The sequence below is a fragment of the Lepisosteus oculatus genome, chromosome 8, assembly GCF_040954835.1.
Source record: "Lepisosteus oculatus isolate fLepOcu1 chromosome 8, fLepOcu1.hap2, whole genome shotgun sequence".
NCBI lineage: Eukaryota > Metazoa > Chordata > Actinopteri > Semionotiformes > Lepisosteidae > Lepisosteus > Lepisosteus oculatus.
Genome location: NC_090703.1, coordinates 15,658,210 through 15,679,059, shown reverse-complemented (window position 1 = coordinate 15,679,059; position 20,850 = coordinate 15,658,210). Strand labels below are relative to the sequence as shown.

General features: G+C 37.2%; 1 protein-coding gene across 1 annotated transcript; it reads right to left on the bottom strand.

The window, feature by feature from the left end:
- Positions 1–979: 979 nt before the first annotated feature.
- On the bottom strand, positions 980–19,885 carry gpr176 (G protein-coupled receptor 176). Its single transcript, XM_006632510.3, has 4 exons — positions 19,702–19,885; positions 18,177–19,035; positions 8,813–9,065; positions 980–3,269 (listed from the first exon to the last, which is right to left on the bottom strand). The coding sequence occupies exons 2-4, from the start codon at positions 18,409–18,411 to the stop codon at positions 2,156–2,158; spliced, it is 1,602 nt and encodes a 533-aa protein (XP_006632573.1). The 5' UTR covers positions 18,412–19,035; positions 19,702–19,885; the 3' UTR covers positions 980–2,155.
- Between the last annotated feature and the right edge of the window lie 965 nt (positions 19,886–20,850).

Genomic DNA, 20,850 nt, shown 5'->3' with positions numbered 1-20,850 from the left:
TATGATTTGGCTAATTTTTTCACTTACAATGGACCCCTGTGACCAGGAAGATGCCCTGTTGTAACATACTTAATTCAATCAGTAAATAGCACATAATTTTGAATCCCAGAATCACAATACGAAGCTTTGATGGAGGTTACTACTCAGGCTATGCATTATTACTTTGCAGTGGTGCTGAGAAAGTTACAGTACCTGTTACCAAAAGATGAAGATCAAGAAAGCTTTAATAAAACTTTCCACAATTTGTTATTTTTATTTTTCTTAATGGAGAAAACTGCAATTCAACTACAATCATAACTGAACTGTACATTTGCCCATTCTTTTTGCATGCCTAAATAGGGGCTGAGTGGTGGCTCTGTGGCTAAGGATCTGTGCCTGTGGCTGGAAGGTTGCTAGTTCAAATCCCACAGCTGGCAGAGAAATCCTACTCCATTGGGCCCCTGAGCAAGGCCCTTAACTCTAACTGCTCCAGGGGTGCTGTACAATGGCAGACCCTGCACTCTGACCCCAAGCTTCTCTCCCTGTCTGTCTCCATGGAGAAAAGCTGGGGTATGTGGAAAGACAATTTCCTAATGCAAGAAATTGTATAGGGCTAATAAAGAAACATTATTATTATTATATACATATGAAAACATTAGTTTTAAACATTCCTAAGTTTCTTCTATACTAAAGAGAATTTCACCATGACAGGCCAATAAAAAATCAACTTTTATCAACTTTTAAAATTCAACTAAATGTATCACCACTGCCTTCCTGTTCATTTTGAAATCAAATTTCATGCTTATTTTTTTTCTCAGTTATCCTTTATTAATTCAGTTGTTTGCTGAAGAACAATTCTATTTAACACTTTTAATAAAACACTATGTAGCACAAACCAGACGTTCTGCTGCAAATACAACATTGTCACACTGTAACTGAAAAACTACTGACCCCTCTCCAAGAAATAGACACCAGAAAAAAAAACACAAAAGTCCAAAAGTTACTTGGTCCACATTTGGTTTTATACTTACATATGCGTATATTACAAATGCATCCACTTGTGTAAGTACATGTGATCAAAGCACTTCAGTATTGAGAAACTGTTGGCACAAAAACCAAGAGATCAATAAATCTCACATTTTAGTTTGTACAAGTATATTCCAAATAACAGTATTAATCTATGACCAACAATCCACAGGCAACTTTACCTGAAGAGAAGAAATTCTATTAACTGTAATTAATGAATGCAAATGTGCTACTCTGAGCACTAATCTTACTGTGTGTTCCAACAAATAAGATATTGCATATCAATCCACCAGTTTGCTAAACGCATCATCCAATTCAGGGTCACAGGGGAGTCAGAGTCTATCCCAGCAAGCAACAGGCACAAGCCCGGATACACGCTGGACAGGATGCCAGTTCCGGGCACACATGAACACAGACACACAAACCCTTGCACTGAACCCTAATTTTCCCAGAATCCAATTATACTACATATTTCATTTGAGTTCTTTCAGTAATTTCTCTGTCATTGGGTAATTCTAATATCCCATTCTATTTTTTTTCTTTCTGAAAGGTTCTGTGTTGATCCAACTCAAATTGCTAGATTAGAAAAATAAAATAATTAAAAACCACTGAAGATGCAATATAGGTTAAAGTGAACATTTACTGAAGCCTACTGTACAATCAATAAGCCCCAGCTTTTTAGCCTGTTTCTGTTTTATTTTGCAAGCCACTGATTTTAGGGACAGGAGATAAGACAAAATGGGCAAACATACTGATTATGAAGTCGTGGTCCTGATGCGCATCTTAAACTCCGCTAATCTATTTAGGTTCAGCATACGGCTGTCTGTGAATAAGAGACCATGTCAATTTACTTTGGGTGCAAAACATTTTTGTTAAATACAAACGGTAGGCTTTTGAAAAATAAAAACACATTGGACCAGCTATCTAAACACAAAAGTAAATGAGCATTGTGTTTTAAGTGTGTAAAAATCAATACAAAAAGAGAGTAATAAAGATATTTGCTTAGGAAACTGTTAAGCAATGTTCCCCTAAGTATGGACAAGTGCATACTTTTGCTGTGGAGGAATAAAAGAAACACCAAATGTAGTTCTTTTTCTTCCGATACAAAACTCTAGACACTTGCATCAACAATAATCTGACAGTTCTCTTATTATGAGTCCACCCTTGGAAAAATACTGACTTTATTGTTTCTGCTGATTTTTCTCTCTGTTCTTAGTTTCGGCTGCTTAGTCTGGATGAGTTCCTCAGGGGTGTTGCCCAGAGGAGGGAGCAGCCGTTTTTTACTATTCCGAGTCTCTGACAGCCATTGAGGAGGCAACTCAAAGGGCCCGAAGCCAAAGTGAGTGGCGTACTTGTCGTTCACGTCCTCCACGTCGGAAGGGGTGGCTGGGGCCACCTGGGCTGCGGAGTCTGTGCTGCTGTGCGGAGGAGAGAACTTCTGGACAGCAGCCTGCTTGATCTCCAGGCTTGTACTTGGGATCGCCTTCGGCCGGAAGTCTCCCGAGCCAATTGACTTTGTCTCGTTTTCCTCATCCTCCTCCGTTGGCTTGAAAATCTGCTGCTGCCCAATGTTAAACATCTCCAGAAGCTGGCTTCCAGACCGTACGTTGGGCTCTGCGGTGGCATCTGCTATACCCCCTGAGTTGACAATATTCCTCCGGCTGTAGCGCCGGTGAAGCTGCGCGATGGTACCCACAAGGCATTTGCGCACAGACTTGTTGATGGTCAAAAACAGCAGAGGGTTCGTCAGCAGCGAGACCTTCGGCAGCCAAATGGCAGTGAGCAGCAGAAACACGGATATCTCTGAGATGTTGAGAATGGTCCTGTACACGATGAGCATCATGTAAGGGATGCTGCACACGATGAAAGTCAGCACCATGGACAGCAGCATGGAGTGCAGCTCGGCCTCGCGCTGGGAGACGTAGGGGATAGAGATGGTGTTCTGAGGAGTCCGCAGCGCAGCGATGATCACCTTCTTTTTCTGGCTGGCGCTCAAGGCGCGGCGAATGAGAAGCATGAAGAAGAAGACCACAGCGACAGGCAGGATGACCGTGGTAACGTTGTAAACAATGACGTAGACCAGGTGACCCAGGGAGTAGCTCAAGGAATCTGTGCACATGGACATGGCATAAATGTCCGTGACATTGGTCACCGCAAACACTGGAGCACTGGCTACCAGTGCATGAACCCAAATATAGATGACGAGGTCCCTGGACTTGGCATCAGAAATCTTCCTTTCCAGTGGATACAGAACTGAATAATACCTGAAATTTAAAAAAGGTTATAAAATTAGAATTCTATCATTCTTTAAAGCGCATGAAAAAAGATCTTATATCATTTTCCGAACATATTTCAAACAACCCCTAAAGGAAGATCTTTTGAGCAATACTCCTAACATCCTCCTCTTCAATCTGTGTCACTCTCCACTCTGGCATTATGCAAAATATAGTCACATTATGCAGTCAAACCACTTAACTCTGCAGCACAATCCAACCTATAACAACCTAATCAAACAAATTATTGATAAGTATATAAATTATTAAATTATCACAAAGATTTTCCACTGAATTTGTCAAACTATTTGTTTAAACTGTACTATGCAGGATGCTTTACAATTCTTTGTATTCATCACAGCCTCTATGTTCACCTTTTAGGAGAAGATAAAGCCAAAAATACAACTGTGCTGAACATGTTTACATTAGTCCATGGAATGTTTATCAGCCTTTTATCAACTTCTCTTTTTCCACTGGAACCATAAACACAAATCTTTTCTAAATAACTTTGCAAACATGAGGACAGTCAATGTCTAAAATGGATGCGCATTTTAAAACCATTTTTCTGCTGCTTTTCACTTTCCTGAAGGAGATAAATTTCCATGAGGTTTTATAAATGGTTTTGATTGTTTAAAACACATTTGTTTTCTATTTGAGAAACCATGTCAAATCTGATGACTGCAGGGCTACATAATGCAGATATCTCCTAGGGCTAGGGTTAGAATTCCCACACTACATATACTGTACATCTTTGATACTCAATTCTCAATTCTAGGCATAACTAGGATGAGTGTTAATTTGCTTCAATCTTCAATTTTATTTAATGAGACTTTTGTCTGCTTGTATTTTCTATTGCACTGGTCAGTTAACAGTATTCCCAAACTGAATCTGATGAAGAGCTTTCAGAAAACCTGTCTTAATGGGAAACCACTCTTAATTTTGCCATTTAAAATGCAACTAGAAGTACAGTATAACACCATTTAACATTTAAAGGTTCTTGAGACCCTAACCCTCAACTGGTATAAAAAAATCTAATTTAAGTGCCATTTTAATAGTATGTGCAAGCAAACTGAAAACTTCCTAAGGAAGACAATGTTTGAAGAAGATTAATTTCCAAAAGGTTTTATCACTGGCTTTGATCGTTTTACAGTACACTCATATTTGTTGATTTAGGAAACAAGTCAATTCTGATGACTGGGGGATTCAGGGACAGTTTCCAGAAATGGTCTAGTTGAATCCCACACCACTCTGACATTTCTTATGCTCACTGCTGGATTTGGGGGCCTAAGTCAAGATCACAGGATCTGTGATAATTTGCTCCTCTCTTCAATTTTATTTTTCGAGACATTTAGCTGCTTGTATTGTGTATGTTTTCAGAAACCTGTTTTAACGGGTAAACACTCTTAACTTTGTCATTTAAAATGCAAACAGAATTATTACTGCATTAAACATTTAAGGTTCTTGTAACCCTAACCCTACACTGGCCTAAACCTGATTCACATTTAGGTACCATTTCAATAGTTTTTCTCAGCTAACTGAAAAATTGCCTAAAGTAGACAAATGTTTGAAGAAGATACTGTACATTTCCAAAATGTTTTATCACTGGCTTTGATTGCTTTGATTGATTGTTTTACACTCATATATTTTAGTTTGAGGAGTTGAAACCCCAGCTACTGTAGGGTTAGGGTTAGCATTTCCACACTCCTCCGACATTTTTTACACTCACTGCTGGATTTTGGAGCATGAGTCAGCTTTAGGATCAGTGATAATTTGCTCCTGTCTTCAATTTTATTGAATGCTGCTTGTATTTTATATTGCACCATTCAGTAACTATTCCCAAACTGAGAAATGTTCAGAATGTGAACGTGTTTCAATGAGTTAACACTCTTACTTTTGTCATTTAAAGTGCAACCTACATTGAAGAATACAGTAGATTGTATTTTTGGCTGTTGTTCAAGAAATTGATGTCAGAAATTATGTAGTTACTTACTGCACAACATTTATGATCTTTCTAATGAACAGAAAAAGGAATGCTATTTTGTAGTTCACTCAGATTGATATGGTATTGTCTTGTGGTCTCTTGATAGCTTGATATCTTTAATACTACTTATTTGACACATTAACCCATCTATTCAGTTGGTACTGTGTACTCAACATAAAGTATGCATATAGTATGCTTTTACAGTTTGGTGATCTTATACCCCAAGTTATCTTCTTTTTCCCCAGAAATGCAATAAAAACTGATCCCAAACTAGCTCTTTATTTCCACAAAAAATAGCACATTAAGCTGTTAGCTTGTAATTAAACCCAAACTATTTACTGTAATGAACCATTATCCTACAAGTGCTGAGAACTCATCAGCAATTCCAATTAGCAAAATCACAACACCTTTACAAATCACAGTTTAAGAATATGTCTTCACTGCATACAGTGAGAAAAACTGTTCTTCTTCATTTCACAGACATCAGTTTCCTGAATCACTTTTTTTCCAGTTTGCTTCAATGCTGAAACTCAGTTTTAGACACATAGCAATTCTAAACAAGCAACAGTACCCCAGGAAACCCTAGTGTTTGAAGACTCCTGCTCAAATTTCAATATCCCCTAGAGGATCTTACTGCTGTTCTGATACATGGTGAGAAAAAAAAAATTATCTTTTAAAATATCACATCAATTACTGACACCATAGTTGTTGGTCAGGCATTTTTCTTGAAAACCTAATAAAAATACAAATAATATACTTTTGTATTATCTAGAAAAAAGGCTCAGAGAATATTTTCTGCTGCTTCAGTAGGCTAAAATTCACTTACAGAAATTTAGGTTTTCTATTAATAGCAAATATCGATATCTAGTGTATATCTTTGAAAGTAGAATAGCAAATTTCCAATGTTACAGACCTTTGCCTGGCTGCAGAATATCTCATGTGAAGCAAAAAGATTTATTACAAAAGGTTTATTTGGCTAATGCTTTCATCCAAAGTCACTTGTACACATTAGCATCTTACCAAAGGAAACTGAAATGAAGTTCCTTTCTAAAATGTACGGCTGCAGTGTTTCACATGTTATTCGAAAGCTCTCTGGTCCACAGTCCTAACCACTACTCCATACTGCAGCCTGCTGACTGAGTCAATGCAGAACAGACATTCTTAAATGAAAATGTTAGGTTAAATAGTGTGCTGTTTTTTAATCCAGTTCTAAGTGAAATTTTACAGCAACTGGACCTGGCAGACAGAATTTCCCAGGGGCTGCCTTCCTTTCTTGTAGAAGGACCTTAGGAACCATTGCCTCATAAACCCAATCTGTAACAGCTCTTGCAGGAGAGTTGTATTTAATGTACTTTATGTGCTAAAGGGTGGTGAAAAATAATTAAAAAGACTGCAGTGCTTCCTGCCATAAATTCCTCCTTTCTGCAGTGCAGAGCTCTTTGCATTAAACAACAGATGGCTTTATTTCCTTATCTTTTATTTATGAGCATACTGCCTAGTTTCTTTCAAACCTTTAAACTGAGATTAAAAAACAGTGGAAATACAGTGCAATGGACACAGACAGAACTTGCAATACTGTGGAAACAATATTCACCTCATAACATTTTACAGTGTTTTTGTCACAAAGTGCACTTGAAATGAACTGTACTATATGTACTGTTTTATCGTGTACTGTATTTTTTAGGCTGCTGTGTGTGTGGATTGGGCTAATGGTCATTTTTATTTACTTGATAATACAGATTTTCAAGTGAATTCGTCAGAAGGCCATTAACTAACTGCAAGATATGTTTGAAGGGTTATATTTTGCTTTAAAACACAAACAACCTTCTAGATCAGAAAACGTCTGTCTTACTGTCACATGCTTGTTACTAATACATCAGAATCTGTTGTGTATTTTTAAACCCTGGGACAAGGAGACTGTTCCCCTGGCATCCGTGACATCTGGAGTACTGAAGCAGTTAACAGTTTGACAGTGAGTCTAAAACAAATATCCTCAAATATCTGTTACTTAGACATCAAGTGATACTCTAGTCATTAAGGAACACTGACAAAACACATCTCAATATTTCAAAACAATAATAATTCCTTGCATTTATGTAGTGTTATTCATACAGGAAGGGACCCAAATCATAAACTATTGAAATCCAGCACCTAAAAAGGTGAACACAAATGAGAACATATCAACAAACTGAATTATTTGGGTAACTTAAGGTAGCCCAGGCTGTTTAAGCCCAGCTTGGAGCTGATCCAGGACATCACTGGTACTCTTATCTCCAGTGCCTTAATCTTTAATGACTACAGGCTGGGCCTAAGACGGAACAGTATTAGTTCTGCCTAATAATGTAAAAACCGTTTACAGTAGTGTCCTAGTTTTCCTTAAGAGTTTTCCTTTCCTGGTACTGATCTGTCCCCAATATGAGGTAATAATTAAAAAATGCTCATTTACCACTAAGCTATGCCAAATTACTCAGACCTATTCTCATTTGTTACAGCTTTAGGTGACTGAGAGGTGTCTCTTAGATTTTAGAGAAAGTCTGTGACACTCGAAGAGTAAACACTTCTAGCTTCAAAGCAGAGAGGATGTTTGCTGAGGTCTGGGGGGGCCCTACACAAAAACAATTGTAAAGTTTACCTTGGTATACCAACCTTGTGGGTTAATAATTGTCAATAAGCAGTACAGAAACACACACTATATGATCACGTTAAGAGCACAGAGAGAGAACAAGAAGCTGGGAAGAAGAGAGAAGAGAGACAAGAGTCCGGAGGAGTTGGGACTACTTTATGATCATCCAAACAAAACCTGACTTGAGCTCAGTATTTGAGCCTTGCTCGAGAGAGCTTACTATTCTGAGTTTTTAGGGAACTTGGGTTTCCTGGGTAAAAGATACCACAGTTGGAAATTTTCTTTCCTTCTCAGGGTGCATTTTTAGGATAGGGAGATAAGCTCCCATTTGTTTTGTGGCATCCGGGGTGCAGAGAGAGAGATTTAACTGCAGGTTGTATCACATTTATGTAGAAAGGCAGCTCATCTCTTATTTGGCCTCTGTAGGCATTAAAAGTTTAAGGCACTAAAAGGGGTTTTCTGAGTGACCAGAATGTTCGGCCTCTGAACTGCCATGTTTGTAAATACTGTACATAGAGTAAATTGTGCGTTGTATATTTTGTTGTGTGCAGCGTAGTTTCTGTCTAGTCATCATTAATAAATGTTTAATCAAGTGTGACTGCATTATTACTCCTCTCACCCAAGCTGTGCCAGAGAACAAAGAATTCACATGCCTCTAACTATACCAACCGCTCAGGTATATTCTGGAAAAAGCACTTACAAGATGGGGGTTATGAATAATTATTTTACTTATTGAATTTCCTTATCACTCGGTCAATCTCTTGACTTTCAATATTTTCATAACCCCCCATTTGTAACACATTCATATCCTTTCTGAGATACAGTATAAAGCATTAGGTGCAATAATTAAACAAAAATACTAGCGTAACTCTATTTTAAATGTGAATCCACACAATATATTTCTCAGCACATTTGGCTCAGTCAGCTTACCTGTCGAGGGCAATGGCAGTGAAGCTGAGAATGGTCACCGAACAGAAGACCTTGTGGAGGAACTTGATAACTTTACAAAACAGCAGAGTGTAGACCCACCAGCAGCAGCGAGGGCTGGCGCTCAGGACAATATCAAAAGGCACACACACCAAATTGGCACAAATCCCAGAACAGGCCAGGTTCTTAATGAAGCGGTTGGTCACAGATTTGAACACTGTCGTTCGACAAGTTGACCACAACACCATGGCATTACCTGTAGAAGAAACATGAAGGCACATCTTTCTTTAAATCATTTACAATAATGTTACATTGAAAATAACACATCATTGCACAGCACAAGAACACTTTCAGTACATTGCATTTACATACAGATGGGATCTGTCATTTACAAGGTTACTTAAAATTATAATAAGTAATGTCACAACTATTGGTGTTTTTAACTGAACTATGGGACAAGATTTTAAACTTGCAATGTTCTATATTTATGTACTGTATATGCAGGAAATTGCCAAAATAAAGGAAATGATTAAGTAAGGGATACAGGGTATACAGGTGCTTCCACATTGGTGTGGTTACTGTAACCAATTAACATTCCAATATTGTGTTTAGGGTCAGGTATAAAAATAATTATTAATAATATTAATCAATATTCATATTTATTTAATAATTGCCCATTATTTTGGCTGCCATGGCTAGAAGAAGAGATCTCAGTGGCTTTGAGAGAGGGGTGATTGCTGGGGCAGGTTTGGCAGGAGCTTCAGTGATGAAGACTGCACAACTTGCTGATGTCTCACGAGGAACTGTGGCTAAGGTGGTGATGGATTGAAGTCTGAGGAAAAAATATCGTCACCTAGAGGCATCTGTGAACAAAAGCGCATACTTCTCGACCATAATGTCCGGATGCATTGGTTCCAGACAGATGAGCAAAACAGACTAGCAACTCTCAATCACCTGACTGCAAATGTCAATCTAAGGCAGTTTCATCAAGTACACAATGTTAAGAATGTCACAGAGAGGGATACCATGGTTGTGTTGCAGTGTATAACTTTTGCAAATAGGGTTGTGCAAAGAACACAGATAGTGGTCTATTGAGCAGTGGAACAAAGTCAGATGAGACATCCTTCAGACTGTTCTCAACAAGCAGATAACTACATGTGTGGCACATGCCAAAAGAAGCCTATAAGCTCAAGTGCTTGTTTTTGCAGTGAAGGGTTCCACCAGCTCTTATGGTATGGGGTGCATTTTCCCTGGATGGTTTAGGTCCATGCAACCCATTAGAGGGCAAGAAAACTTTTAATAATGACAAAGCCATTCTGAGTGATCACGTTCAACCTATGGTGAAACACTTCTATCTTGATGAGAGTAGAATCTTCCAGGATGACAATGCCCACATCCAAGGGCACAAGTGGTGACAGGCGTTTCTCGAAAAGAGTAGGGGTGTAACCCCGGCGTCCTGGCCAAATTTCCCATTGGCCCTTACCAATCATGGCCTCCTAATAATCCCCCTCTATGAATTGGCTTCATTACTCTGCTCTCCTCCCCATGGATAGCTGATGTGTTGTGAGCGTTCTGGCGCACTATGGCTGCCGTCGCATCATCCAGGTGGATGCTGCACATTGGTGGTGGTGGAGGGTCCCCCTTACCTGTAAAGTGCTTTGAGTGGAGTGTCCAGAAAAGCGCTCTATAAGTGTAAGCAATTATTATTATTATTATTATTATTATTATTATTATTATTATTATTATTATTATTATTATTATAGCATGGTTTGATGAGCACAAAGGCAATGTAAACCATATGTCCAGTCACCAGATCTCAATCCAATGAAACACTTATGGGAGATTCTGGAGTGGTGTCTTGAATTTGTGTAACAATGGTGTTACATCCCTCCAGTGGAATTCCAGACACTTGTAGTATCAATGCCAAGGTGCTTTGAAGCTGTGCTGGTAGCTTGTGGTGGCCCAATGCCCTGTTAAGACACTTTATGTTGGTATTTCCTTTATTTTGGCAGTTACCTGTATACCTGTATCCATTTATCATGGATAAATGTTTTAACACAGAGATAGAAAATATGAATATGTGCACAAGTTTTAAAATCAAGCCCCAAGTTCCACAGATCAAAACACTGGGGAAACCTTATGTACAAAAACAGATGTGATTACAAATTAGAAAGCATTATGTCAGCATCTTTTCGTGTTTTTATGCAGTGACACTTCACACACTGCTAAATAGAAAAATTGTTTAGTGTTATAAAACACATCAGTTGCTCCATATTTCACAATAGCCTGTACTATGTAGTGATATGATTCTCAGTAGAGGTGTAATGTGTGCATTCCTTGTGTCACCTAGTGGTTACAGAACATTAACACCATTAAAATATATCTGATATACTTGCCACTTTAATTATGTTAATAAAGTGATGTCCTGTGGGGTTAAGTCTCTGCTGGTTTCAGTTAAAACACTTGAACACCGCTCTGCTCGAGTGCATTTAAGTATCTCCTGGATTAGCTCAAGAATAGACCTGTTTGTCACATGTGCTACTGTGATGCATTAATAACAGGTAGAAAATTATGCAGAACCCAAATATGAAAACCTGACCAGGTACTCATTCCTCCACATGACTTTAATACTAATTTTTCTTTGGTTGTCCATGCATTTTCACATGGTAGGTGCAATATTCAAAACATTAAGTAAACCTAATAAATAAATGCAGATGAAACACAAAATAAAAAATAAAATAACAGAAAGCCTCAAAAATGCAATGCAAAATGATTATTTATTTCTGTTAATGTCATATTAATAAATTACCCCCTCAGGGAAAATAGATAGATAATACTTTATTAATCTCGTAGGGAAATTGATGCGTTACAGCAGTCCAGCCCAAGACAAGCAAAACAGACATCAGAATAGTTATAAAACAAAAGACAAACAAAATAAATAAATACATAGGTGTGTGAAAAATGTGCTGATCACAGTCACTGTAAAAACAATAAAATATGTGCAAAATGTGCATAAGTTTATACAGACTGATTGTCCAAAAAATACAATGGAGTAAACATGCTGTCCATAGAGGAGCAAATAAAGACTCTCTCTCTATGACCACTCATAAACACACATGGAAATCCCCTAGGATGCTATGTTCTAAATAACAGATTAGCACGGTTTCAGCTGAAATAAAAATCTTTGTGCTTAGCATTAAAAAAACTACAAATATAATTATATCCTGCAACACATTTTCTGCATTTTCTGGAAAAAGTCAAGGAGTTTCAGTGAAATTGCAGTGAAGTCCCCTAGAGTGTGTGATTAATTTAATTAGCTGGCATTTATATTTTATGTGAGCTCTTAGGCCCAGTGCTCTGAAGCTATAGGGTCCACTTTAGAATTCATGCTTTAAAAGCTACCATTATCCCAAAATGCATTTCAGTACCTGCATGCAATAATAAATTTCACCTTTTTCATTCTCATCATCTTTTTTCCAAATGTCTCCAGGTTTATTTAGAAATTGCCTAAAACACATGCACAGAACTAGAGCCTCCATTTAGATTACTCATTTAGAAAATCAGCATGATACACTATCAGGGTGCTATGATCTCCAATAACACAATCATGCATGGAAACTGTTTCCATGATTCCTGTTACCAAACATTCGGTAATTTCAGTAAATTAATTATGCACATAACAAAATGTAATGTAATGACTTTTGAATGTTTTTTACATTTTGGGAGTAACAAATAAATGAACATAAATTGATTTAGTAGGCTTAAGCCATAATGCGTGTCTGCTAAATCAGTAGAGAAAGGAAAGATGAGGGCATATCACTTCAAGGAAGTCAACGGTCAGGAAAGAAGAGTCCCAGGACTTGTTACAATCATTTCTAGCACTTGTGTAGCACTTAACATAAAGGAGGAGGCCCACATCATATAGAAGTGAGACGTTACTCGAAACTGGAGAAAGTCCTACCAACACCACTTATGCACATTTATTCATTGACACACAGATATGAAGGGAAATTTGTAAGGACCCTAAGTAATCTGAAGTGCGTGTCTTTAGACGATGGGGGAAAACCAGAGCATATAGAGAAAACTCATGCGAACACAGGTAGAGCCTACAAACAGGTAGAGCAACACAAAAGGTTCTCCAGTCTAGAATCAAACCCCAGAATCCAATCTCCCAGCAGTAACACTCACCATCCACACCACTTTGTTCCCTAGTAGTGACCATGCCATGCCATGACACATGGTAGGTAGGGTACAGGTAAAGTATTAACTAGAGTAACTGATGGATTTTTGGATTTCAGAAGCATTTCAGGTCTATCATGAATCAATTCATAATGATGAAACAATGGAGAGGTGCTTTTGCCTTTATTTTTAAAGGGACTCCACCATGCCTATTGCTTTGTAATGGGGTAGAGCTTCACAACACTTTTAAAACATAGCTCTTTACGTCTGAATTATAAGACATAAAAAACAAGCATTTGCCAGCAAGTCAATGTATAAATCTTTTCAAATGTGATTCTGATCACACAAATCTAGAGGCAGAACAGTGCAGCATGCCAAATAACGTCTCACTTTTCTGAAATTGATAACATTGTACAACCTAATTATTCTATTTTCTTTTGATATGGTTAAAATAGAAGAAAGAGAATCAATGACAACATTATCTTAATACTACAGCACTGTCTAATTTCAAACAAGTAAAATACACACTCAATGACATTGTCTTTGTTTCCTGTTGAGCACATAATTATGGCGTTCAGTGACCAGATTGTTTTGTGTAATGATTAAGATGTGCTACTATTAAGATTCTTCTGCCTTTCCAAGTATGTGATAATTATATATTCAAGTAAGAAGCTGCATCAGTGTGCACTGGTTGCAAAGAAACAAGTAAAGGTTAATTCCATGCCGAAAAAGAGAAAAAAGAAACACAACATTTTGTCTGCTAGGCCTTCTGAGGTGTGGTCTAATATTTCAGATGGATTCTTGAAGAAGTCTCTACAGCCAAAACACTGTTTCTCCTTTCTATTTTTCGGCATGGAATTACACTTTACTTATTACAAGATGGTTATATTTAGAGGCCAAGTCCACCACCACTTGTCTTTATCAAGGACTATGGAGACTAGAACTAGGAGACCAAATCTGTACATAATCTTATAAATATGGTCTTCACAAGCATTGCATAATTTTACTATTGCCTCCAATTAAATACACTTTATTTTCACTATATATATTATGGTCACATGGTATTACATTTAAATTAAGCATTAAGCGTACAATTGAATTAAGTATGAAACATTTAGTGCTTTGTTTTTCAGATTATATGGAGATTCCCATATATAATGGTATTTACAGATTATGCTTGCTCCATTATTAAATTGTTTCTGATTATTTTGTCAATGGTATTCTTGTGACTGATGGCAGATGTCTGGACTTTTCATTGCATACAATTCTTCCTACACAGCTTAATTTCTCCATTTTATATGGTACTCTGTTCCCTCATGAATCAATACAAGTATTAAACCTACACCAAATTCAGTCTTATGTTTACCTACCTTGTGTCTGGCAGACAGTTTCAACATACAGCTGGGAGATTTGATAAGAGGTAGATTTGAGATGTGAGACCCAGGTGCACAAGTCTCATTATAGCTAATCTGATCAGGAGAAACAGCCCAATTATGGAATCTGATAACACTGTTTATGGCATTTGACTGTATTTTCTCATCTAATTGGATTCCAACTTATATATCTCCAAGAACAGACTGTCAAAACAACTTGTCAAAAAGCTCAGTTTTTTTGTGTTTTCTTTGTGTAACTCTGCAAAGTTAAATGAGAAATATTGTTCCAGGAATGACAATATGTTTCCATTAAATGATGCAACTGAATAAAACATTAAAAATAAAAAATATCTGGTAATGCTGCTTCCTTTCCATAAACCAGTCCTTTATTTGAAATCAGAATAGCAACGTGAAGAAGAAAACAGATAAAACTGTACAGGAAAGAAAGTGGATCTAATTGTTGTTTTTATATCAGTATTCTTTGTTGTTCCTATTTTTAGTATAATGGATATACACCTATATTTTGCATACTTAGCATCTTTTATAGAAATATCGCTAGACTACACCCTATGCTATCATTAACTGTGGCTGAAAAGCTGATCAACACATTTGTGTTCTCTCGAATTGACTACTGTAATGCTCTACTCGCTGGGGTATCTAAATCTACTCTGAACAAACTGCAGTATGTCCAAAATTCAGCAGCCAGAATCCTGACCAGGTCAAGTACAAGTATTCACATTACTCCTATACTGGAGTCCTTGCACTGGCTTCCAGTCAAATTCTGTGTAGACTTTAAAATCCTCATGCTCACCTATAAGGCTCTGCATGGCTTGGCACCTCAGTACCTGTCTGAACTATTATCGCCCTACTCCCCATGTCACAACCTTCACTCTTCTAATTCTGCTCTCCTTCCTGTCCCCAAAGCCTGTCTACATTGTATGGGTGACAGGGCCTTCTCCTGTTATGCCCCCAAGCTCTGGAACTCTCTCCCCAAGGATATCAGAGAGTCACCTTCTCTACACTCCTTCAAATCCAGACTCAAAACCCTCTTCTTCAGAAAAGCCTTTACTTAACTGGTTCCATTCTTCACCCCTCTGCTTTTCATAGTATCACCATCCACGGTCTCCTCTATATATTGTAATTGTGTTTTATCTTGTGTATTCTTCTTATTTATTGTTGTTGTCATCCTGTAAAGCATTTTGAGAAGCCACCTTTAAAGGCGCTATATAAAATAAAGTTTATTATTATTATTATTATTATTTTGCTAGGCAAAATGTCTCCTGCTGCTTCACTAAAGTGTATACACACCATATTCATCTATCCATCATCTAATTTTATAGCTACTGTAGTTTTTAACCACTACAGGATTGTGGGGGAGTCAGAGCCTGTACCAGCCAGTGGACACAAGGCAGGACACACCCTGGTCAGTATGTCAGTCCTAGGAAGGGCACACAGACACAAAGACAATAACGTACACACTAAAAACAGGGCCAATTTTCCCCAGAAGCCAATTAACCTACCAGTATGTCTTTGGACTGTGGGAGGAAATCGAGATATCATTCTTCTCCAGATCTGCCTCTGGCATTACTAACTATCTCACCATGACAAAACAATTTGTCAGTTGTTTCCAGTGTGAGGTGCTGCCCATTACATCAGTACAGCAAAACAGGAACTCTTTTCAAAATCTCTTTTCAGTTGTAATGGTGTATGAAAAAGACTTCAAACATTTTTTGTTCATTTTTTCAATTAGACTTACTGTAGTTCCCATTCCTCTGCTGCACTCTGCACTCTATTTTGTATATATGCAGAAAAATGAAATCTCAGCCTTTGGGGATAGAAATAGGAGATCACCATTCATTCATTTTTTTCAGAATCCTCAATGTCCATCGGATAAAGTCATCAAGTTAGCTGTTGCTGCTGTAGACTCATGGTTGGATATTAGCAGTACACATTTTAAACAGTGTCAAACCCCCGAATTCCTCCACTGAAAGTGTTAGGTTCTGCTCATGACAGAAAGTAGCCACCACCAAAGCACCACTTTCAGTCAGTTCAACTGATTAGCTTTATATTTTATACCAGCTTTTATGCTGAACTCCGTCTCCAAGGGCTGTACCCACTGTACTCGGAAACATTTACATTGTTTGACTGTACACATTCATTTCTAATGTCCTGTTTGAAGTGATCATGTGACTGTTGTACTGTAGGTGGCCAGGCTGTAAATTCATTGTTTACTGACCCATGCATTATTTTATGCTTTCAACACAGGCCAGCTGTAAAATGTTCCTTGGAAACCAGACTTCTACTTGATCGCCTAATGTCTTTACTTTTTTCTCAGACAAGAGGCATATTATACAGGAAAAGTCATATTGTGGACTGCCTCATGTCAATGCTTGTTCAGGTTTTCAAGAGAAGTCTTGAAAATGGTTACAGTAAATTGGAAGGAACTGTAGCGGCAAAGCAAGCAGGAGTTGCACGATGCTGTATAAGCAGTATAGTACAGGAAAGCACTACACTCTGAATGTTGTGTTACACCAATGTGCTTCTCCACCTCACTTTCCATCTCAAACATTTTATAGAATTATGTTATCTTGTTAAAAGGACAAAAACCCTATTAATAATGGAATCAATAGGATATAAAACAGGATTCTGGACAGATTCTAAGCATTAAAAATTTAACATAGGCATAGGTATGGCCTATGCAGCCTTATAAATATTTTTAATGTTAGTTTGTTAAGATCTACTGCACGACTTGCAAAGCATTCAAACGTTTTCCCCTTGTAGCAGTAATAGTAAAATTAGAACATTGAAAACAATCAATATCTGCAAATATCTTAAATGGAACGGAGTGGGATATTTTTTTCACCAAAAAATGAAAGATCCCATGTGCTGGCCCTGTAGTCAAAGAAACAGCTTTATTGTTTCTGAAATGTCACAGGAAACCTAAGTTTATAAATACCTATCTTTAAAAACTGATATTTTAAAAATATGAAAAAAATACCTGTAATAGAAACTAATTTCACGAACTCATTTTACTCTCCTTCAGGTAGCCCCAGTCTTGCGAAATGTCTATATTGAGTGGCATTATAGTGAAGCAGTTTAACATGAAATTATAGTACATATACTGTATTACATCTATGGGACAAATAATAACATCATCCAACGTGCATGTGGCATGAATACATCATATTCTTTCTTTATACGTCAGGTCTGTACTTTTCATCCACATGTACGTTATGTGCCGAACTAATTATTCAAATAGTTTGCTTTATTTTATATGTAATGTCATAGGTTATTATATTATATACAACACTTCCTAAACTAAAAAAATACACATTCCTGCTACCAGCTTTAATGCTGTTACAATGTTTTACCATACCAAAATACAATAAGAGCACCTTATTGTATTTTGTGCACCTGAGACAAAAACTTAGCATGAAAGATGATGATGGATTATTGATTTACTGACATGGAGATACTGGATGAAGAAATAAAAATGGATTTCGACAAAGGCCAAAAAAAAAAGGAAACACCCCTCATGTATTGTATCTGAAATGATACAGTCAAACCATAAAGTGTAATATATTTAGATTTTACTACCTAAAGCACTGACACTTGTCTCACTTAAGCAGTCGTACTGTACACTTCAAGAGAAGATCACTGCGTTTCTATAAACACAAAAATGTATATAATGTATCCAAGTAATAACAGAATATGAAAACCAGTGCATGTCTCAGTACTGTATGTATTATTCAGTGAGTTTTTATTTACCAACACAAAACTTAGAACATAAAAATATTACGTTTCTTTTCACTCACCTAACAGAGATCCTAAGAAGATGACAACCTGCATAGACGTAGTAAAGTCCCTGTAAGTTTGCTCTTGGCTGTATCTTTGTCTTTCCAAAGGTAAAATCTCTTTCGTAGTTTTGTTGTCCCAGTAAAGCACCGAATTGGAAGTATTTTGGAAATCCATAATCCTGTTTGCTGGGGTGAAAAATTCACTTCCATTTCCAGTTATCGAGTCCCAACTGCCCATATTATCTTCTTCCATTTTTGTGCTTCTAATTTGCTCTCACAAAAAGAAACGAATTACATGTTTGTTCAAATAAATGACAGCTTTAAGCATGGTTTTATTTTTTTCTATTATTGTCTTCCAAATACTTCAGTTGACCTACTCTTGTAATCCAAAAGTATACGTTCAAAATTATTCTTAATCTTTTATCTGCCAGTAGAAAAACGTGTCGAAAAAGACGAAGAGCCGCTGCGATTTTATTTGAAAGTTGCAAAGATAGGTGTAAATCTCTGCACATTTTTCTGCGGTTTAGAGACTGGCCTTATTTGCTAGCTTATATCATGTGAAGGCTAAAAACAGGGCAGTGTCTTGCAGTCTTCAGCCCATGCAAGGGTTCGAAGTGATGAGTAAAACGTGCATTTGCCCACATCAACACTACATAGCAGCATTTTAACCGTGCAGCCCACTTGGGCGTCTTCGCTCTCCCTTAATCTTTATGCTTCCACCCAGAGTCTGAGGCAGAGGTGCCATCTTTCGTCAGTTGGTGTTGCCAGGAGACATGCATCTGTTGTATTTATTGGAGAAAACCACATCTTCATGTCACAGATTCCCTCTTTTTGAATCCGTTCCTTCCTTTTCCGCATTGTGTTGGCTTTACAAAGCCTATGTGATGGAGAGAAAATATCACCACACGGCACCTTGCACCTAACAAAAGCTTATCCGCTGACAAAGACAGATGTGAAACTATAAACTTCGGAAAAGCTTTCTCCCTTTTTATGCCGGATATTATAAGTCTGAGATAATACTATTTTTAACACTAACACGAAAAGCGTCATGTATAAAATTATACATACAGCCTAAACACCAAGGAGAACATGTTTACCGCATGTAAGCATGATTAGTTAGAAACAACCACTAAACATTTAATTTCATTTTTGAACTGATTAAATGAGCCGTTGAGTAACGGAAAATAAATTATATTTATAAACAGTTACAGTAGGTTATGAATCACATAGTTTTTCCTCGTTGCTATTTTTACTGATTGATTGTTTCTTTCTCTTAATCGAGGTTCAATAAATAGGTAAGCACATTCAGTCAATATAGAACATACCCGTTCAATCCATTTATTCCCAGAAAAAAAAATGATAATTTAACTACTGCTCTAAATTCACACATTAATTGCGCTAAAGCTATAAGGACACACGATCATAACCAATGATACGTGTTAGGAGTCAAATATTTGAAAACCCGGAATGCATTTTTACAGCAGTTATCTGCTGCTTATTGAAAAACAAAAACGTATTCATTTTTAATTGTTTCACATCTTACCGTATCTGTCATTCTATCATCTGAAAGGTTCAAAACATGTTTTTGTGGTTCAGTTCCTTCTCAAAATGCAGTCTGAGTAGTATGGAGCTCCTCCTTCAACAGTCGTATTGAGATGGGGGAGCAAAGATGTGAACTGTAGTACTACTGAGCTTAAAATGTGTCTATTCATGGAATATCTGTGCTAATTTCAAATATCCCGTTGTCATGCATAATAACTGTTTATATTCAGAATGACGCATCAAATGATCAAATAAGCACTTTGGTTTAAAGAAGTTAATATGTGTAGATGATAGCCTTTAACACCAACAATTGCTGTTTAATTTAAATAACAAAATCTATATTTTTGTTATATTTTACGTGTTCAGTTCCTATAGCAGTATTGTGAATTTCTGAAACAAGAAACTCCCCCCAAATTAAAATTGCCAAACGTTGAGCGAAAAATAATATGCGTCTTCTGACATTGTGAATTGTCATTCGTTCATAAACAAAACATATCAGGCTTTTTCTAAGACATTTAATGTAAACTTTGTGTGCGCAGGACTGTTTTGATATTCACACCCAGTGTTTTCTGTTACACCCGGAAGGTGCATCGGGGAGAACTGTAATCCTTGAACAATCTGAGTTGCTCTCTGAAGGTCATTATATTCGCCCAAAACGTCCTTCAGACATCATAGAACGAAGATAACATGCAGAAGAGAAATTCCTGTTAACTTATTCACAGTTTTCCAGCTGTCCAGAATGAGCACAGTCAGTGTATGTCAATGGATCCTTTGTACAGAATTCTGTCACATAAATATAAACGTGTCACAGACATACACTAAATACAAAACCTTGAGGGGAAAAATCATTGAATGAAAATCATAAAATGAAACAGGCAGAAACCATCTCATGTATAGTGTTTGTTTTATACCAGAGGAGTGGCCACAGAGGTTGTGTAATTGAGCAATAATGTTATGAAAACCTTTGGCCGTGTTTGCTACAAAATTTGGTAAATATTAAAATGGAGCCAAAAGTTTCATATAGTTCTGTATCATAATCATTACAAACCATTAAGGAATCAAAAGGCAGTTTAATTAAGACACCATGTACAGTAACAACCTCGGGTATGGTATTGTAGCGCCACACGGGGCGGTTTAGCCAAGGGCACGC

Bases quoted from the DNA above. Each gene is read 5' to 3' on its own strand.
- gpr176 (XM_006632510.3), bottom strand. From the start codon at position 18,411: ATGGAAGAAGATAATATGGGCAGTTGGGACTCGATAACTGGAAATGGA. The intron at 9,066-18,176 runs GTGAGTGAAAAG...TTTCTTCTACAG, and splicing joins CTTCTTAGGATCTCTGTTAG to GTAATGCCATGGTGTTGTGG. The intron at 3,270-8,812 runs GTAAGCTGACTG...TTTAAATTTCAG, and splicing joins ACTGCCATTGCCCTCGACAG to GTATTATTCAGTTCTGTATC.